This window comes from Poecilia formosa, unplaced genomic scaffold (genome assembly GCF_000485575.1).
Source record: "Poecilia formosa unplaced genomic scaffold, Poecilia_formosa-5.1.2 Scaffold345, whole genome shotgun sequence".
Lineage (NCBI taxonomy): Eukaryota > Metazoa > Chordata > Actinopteri > Cyprinodontiformes > Poeciliidae > Poecilia > Poecilia formosa.
Window position 1 is genome coordinate 429,509 of NW_006800284.1, and position 5,180 is coordinate 434,688.

The following is a 5,180-nucleotide window of genomic DNA, read 5'->3' on the forward strand; positions in this document are numbered from 1 at the left end:
TTTCTTAAGAAATAACACATTTTGCCAGGATTCAATCCATACATGAAAATGCATCTCTGAACTGTGACTCAAATGCTTGTTTTTTGGTGGCTGAAAAGTTGATTTTAAAATTATTTACTTTTAAAAACCATAAAAAGTCTGCCTGAGAAATATTTGTTTCATAGGTTGCATTCCCACTGCAGCCTGAAGTGACCCAATTCCTTTTTTTTTTTTTGACGTAATGCGACCTGTATCTGATCTTTTTATGGCAGTGTGAACAGCACAGGTCGGATTCTTTTTCGAATGTGACCCATATCCGATACGTATCCGATTCAAATGCGACCTAACGTCCAGGTCGCATTCATCCGAACTGAACATCACTGATACTCAACAAATCTCACTCTTCTGCGTCCTGATACGCGCAAGTGGGAAGAAAAACTACAACCATGACGGACAATATGAGGATTATGTTGTTAATATGCTGCTCCGGCCGGACAACAACTTCAAATATGTAAGCTAAGCTCCACCGTTAGCCTCCATGTTTACTTCCGCAAACACTGAGCACTTCTTCTTCTTTTTATGGCGGTTGGCAGAACACTGAGAACACTGACGCTATTGCGCCCTCTACTGCGCATACGGGACACTTTCAGGTCGTTTGCCCCTTCAGACTGCAGAGCGCATACAGGTCGCAGTTACTGGCAGTGTGAACGGCCCCGGCAAAAAAATCAGAATTGCCAAAAAAATCGGAATTGGGTCACTTAAGGCTGCAGTGTGAACGCACCCTTACTTTGAAGACTTTTTTTCCTCTGACTGTTGAATGTTGTATTTCCTGTTGGCATAAGCCAACATGTGTCAGTTGATCTGTGAGTCACTGCTTCAGACTCGGATCCTGACAGCCGTTCACATGTTGGACAATATCTGCAGCGACATGATTTGAAAAGGAATCAAATTAATTCACAGCGCTGCTCATGATGAAAATCAGTGATTCATTCTTCAGGGTTTTTTTTGTGAGGAATGTTTTGTCACAAACATAAAGAGAGGCCACAACACCTCCTGCTCATCTTCACAGCTTCCTTCAGGTTTCCTCCAAAGAATGGAAAGTGACTTCCCGTTGGAAAGTGTTTTTCAAACCGGAATCATTTCTCTAAAAAGAAGCTTTTAAACATACTGATATGTTGGCTGCTTAAGGGTAACTTACTATGCTTCTCTGAACAGTTTAGGATTTGTCTATCAGCAAAACAAAGCATGTTCTTTACCTTTTTTTTTTTGCATTTACACTGACATTCTTTTAGCTCCACTGAGGTTGCTAGGTAACAGACGGAACTCTGCTAGGGTTGCTAGGTAACAGGCGGAACTCTTCTGGGGTTACTAGGTAATGAGAAAAATTCCAGCTCTGCCCGCTCATTTTCAATGGCTACTTCACAACATTGCCTTTGTTGTCCTCAAGCCACTTTGTAGCCAATTTGGTGCAGTGCTTAGGGTCACTGTCGACATTAATAACTGACTGTATTAATTTAGTTACTTTTTGAATTTTAGTGATGCACATTTTTTAAGTAAACTGCATCCTGAAGAAGCCTATATAAAATGGGAATGTTTTTCAACAGCAATATTTGTGTTTATTTTGCTATATACGGTCACACCCATGCTTGTATCTAAAAAAAAAGCTATAAATCAATTTTTATATTTTTTTTATTGTTATCACAATGTTACCATAAAATATTGTGATACATTTCTATGTCCATGTCTTGCAGTGCCCTCCTGTTTTAGAGAGGCTCTCTTTCGTATGACAAGAGTTTTTAGAATGACTAATCTGCTTATAGCAATAAAAGGTGATTTAGACATGTTTGTTAATATATGATATAACTTGCAAAATGCATGCATAAAACCAACATCTTCAAAAAAAAATTTTTTCTAGAGGAACCACCAGTGCTTGAATTTTTTAAAGAATATATAATTTTAAACTATTTCTAGGAATATTGAGAAAAGTTAATACTTTGAGCATTTTTCTAAGTATTGAAAAAAACGTGGATACACGTTTGTCAACATTTCAACCTTATGGATGAAAGAATAGATTTTCTTTTTTAAACTAACCACTGATATTTTTGCGTTTAACTAATATCTCAGGGCGGCCTGTGCTGAGGATGACGTCCGAGTCTGACATCGTTTTGCTAACAGTGCCACACCCTCAGGCATCTGTTCCCCACTTCGCCCTTGAACTGCCTTTTATTTGTGGCTGTCACAACATTTCTATTAATTTGCGCACTTTTATAGGCTGATAAACGGTGACTAAAAGATTTGATGAGTTTAGTCTGCCTTTTTTTCTTTTCTCAAGTGAGAAAATGGGTCGCATTTGCTGCACAGATGCACGGCTTTGGATAAAAACACCCCTCTCCGCAACTTTATCAAAAATCCAAATATTTCATGACTTCAGTAAATTTTTATTTTTATTTTTAATGGTTATGATTTGTCATACAGACATATTTTAACTCACTGTTTTCCTCTTCTGCAGCCAAAAGGTTTTCGCCGATACTACAGCTCTCCGTTGCTGAACCAGGAACAGTACGGCTGCATTAAAGAAGTCATGCCCATCGGTGAGATTCAAATATCTAATACACAGAGCTGGGAAGTAACTAGTTACATTTACTCAGTTACATTTATTTGAGTAACTTTTAGAAAAAAATAAAATAAAAAAAATACTGTGGCTAATGTTTACTTACTAGTTGTTGTCCCTGCTTTAGCAAAACAATTTCCCACATGGGATTAATAATCTATCTTGCTATCTTGCCAGGTGGATAACTATCTATTTACTTCTAGCTATCTGTCAAGTTTGGTGGCTTTTTATCTACTGCTAGCTAGATAGATAGCTATCTATCACTGCTAGCTCACAAGCGAGAAAGAAATCTATCTACAGCTAGCTATCAAGCTAGCTATACAGCTGTATGTCTACTGCTAGCTAGCTATTCTTACTTGAGCATAATTTCTGGATACTTTATCCACTGTTAGTAACTTAACTGAATGAAGTTTTTATTAAAGTTTCATAGGTGTTATATTGAAAGAAACTGAAAGTTTTTACTTTTGCCTGATTTTGTCATTTTGTAATTGTTATTTATATGAATTATTTACATTTTGATCTTTAAAGTACCAACATTTCTACATAACTTTATAATTTGGTCTGTCTATGTAATTTTTAAACAGTAAATTATGTTTTGATCAGTTACTCAGGATGTGAGTAAACTTTTTACCAAATACTTTTTTTACTCATAAAAAGGCTACTTTTAAACTTGAGTGAAAATATGTTGAAGTAGTGCTAATGTTACTCGAGTACAAGTTTTGAATACTCTACCCATCTCTGCTTCTATGTATTTAAACTTTGCTGTATATCTAATTATACAGATTATAGAGCTTATCTGCTGTTTAATGTTTATGTCTTTATGGAAAAACCACTTGGCCAAGATGAAAGCTTCATATTTGTTTGCTCATCATCTTATCTTGTATCTTGTGTTTTGCTCCAAAGCCTGTGGGAATAAGGTGGACCCAGTGTATGAAGCCCTGAGGTTTGGGACGTCGCTGGCACAAAAGGCCAAGAGGGCAAGCGGCTCAGATTCTCCACACAGAAACTCAGTAAGAACCCAATACGTGGCTTAATATGATATCTTGAGCTTTAGGGTGTTGTCACTTTGATTTCAGACCAGAATTGCAACATTTATCACATTTTTCAGCTGCTGCGGTTTGCTGACACAAATCAAAGCCTTTAAAGGGGACAAATGAGGAAAATTAAAATTTTTTGCTTTGGTTTGGAAGTACAAAAACACTTATAGAAACAGTCCAACTGCTTAAAACAAACCAACACCTAGCCAGTTTTTGGCAATAAGTTAAAATTTTTTGGTGTCTAGAAAGTGAGCCGTTCCAAAAACCACCAGAATGTAACGTCACAAATCAGCAGACCCCGTTACCTAGCAACCCCAGTGAAGCCCAATCCGTTACCTAGCAACCCAAGCTGAGCTCCAGAACATTTGGTCAGCTGGTTTTACCGCTGTATGCATTGTACAATGGCTGCTGGAAAAAAACAAACAGTGTTTTATTGTTGACTTACCATCCAGAAACCACTTACTGTGTTCTTGTTTGTTGTGCAGGAGGCTCAATTTGTGCTTTTCATAGATGTACGGTTGTATATTTGCTCATCTATTTGCAGCCATCTTCATGTGCGAGTGTAACGTTGAGTTTGGGGGGCATGGCCAGCAGCAGATTATTTGAATTTAAAGTTACAAGACGCCCTAAAACAGCTCAAAATTGGAAGAACTGATCAGACCCAAATGTCATTATCTAAAAATGACTGTGTAAAAAATGTAATGAACATCCTGTTCAAGGAAGCATAATACATCACATTTAAGCAACCTGTTGCCCTCCTCGCCTGAGGGGGCACTGCATCATGAAACACTTAACGAAATGATACAAAATCCTCTGAAGAAGATACTGAGCGCAACTTCCTATTTCACAAAACGTAAACAGAAATGGAGTGTCAGATTTTAGCGGTTGGAGGATTTCTCTTTTGAGTTTGGCTAAAGACTACAAACAATTTCTCCTGCAAGCGCTAGGCTAGCGCATTTGCTTTGGTAGTATTTACCCAGAATTCCCTGGGTTGTTGTCCACTTTCTGCTTTTGGAGCGGTCTCCAGTCTGCTTATGCATTCAAACCGCACCAGAGTTCATTTCAACCAAACCCAGACTCATAGTTCGATTTTTTTGAAGTTCCATTACGCATTCACACCTCCCCAAACAAACCAAGCTTTCTAGACAAACAAACTGGAGTTAGTTTGAAGTGGACTAAACAGAGCTGGTGTGAATACACCATTACTTTTGTTTGGGCTTCATGTAAATTTTGCAGACGCAATGGTTTAGATAGGTCCGTACGCTGCAGAGCTGCTAACACTACCAATAAAGGCAGTGCGGCCCCGGCGGGCTTGCTGGAAGATGTCACTGCGAACGGCGGTGTCACCGCTCCGAAGATGAATCAGACTGATTTGCAGCTGCATGCAGAATCTGCTCTCATGCCGTATATATCGTAATGTAAGGTGAACCGAATCTGGACGCGTGCCTCTGGATGATGACGTCTGAAAGCTGCTGGGTTTCAGCCGTCATCTGCTGTCCTGTGCAGCTGTTAGAGATGGTGGGTGTATTCACCTGGGGGGTTCTATGGATGTG

The 5,180-nt window shown here is 38.7% G+C and overlaps 1 protein-coding gene across 2 annotated transcripts in view; it reads left to right on the forward strand.

Annotated features, from left to right (window-relative positions):
* Positions 1 to 5,180, forward strand: part of stac (SH3 and cysteine rich domain) — a 34,658-nt gene that overhangs the window by 14,278 nt on the left and 15,200 nt on the right. For both annotated transcript variants that reach the window (XM_016661844.1, XM_007574143.2), the window contains 2 exons: positions 2,489 to 2,570; positions 3,494 to 3,600. In XM_016661844.1, coding sequence (XP_016517330.1) covers positions 2,489 to 2,570; positions 3,494 to 3,600 — 189 coding nt within the window. The remainder of the gene's footprint in view (positions 1 to 2,488; positions 2,571 to 3,493; positions 3,601 to 5,180) is intronic.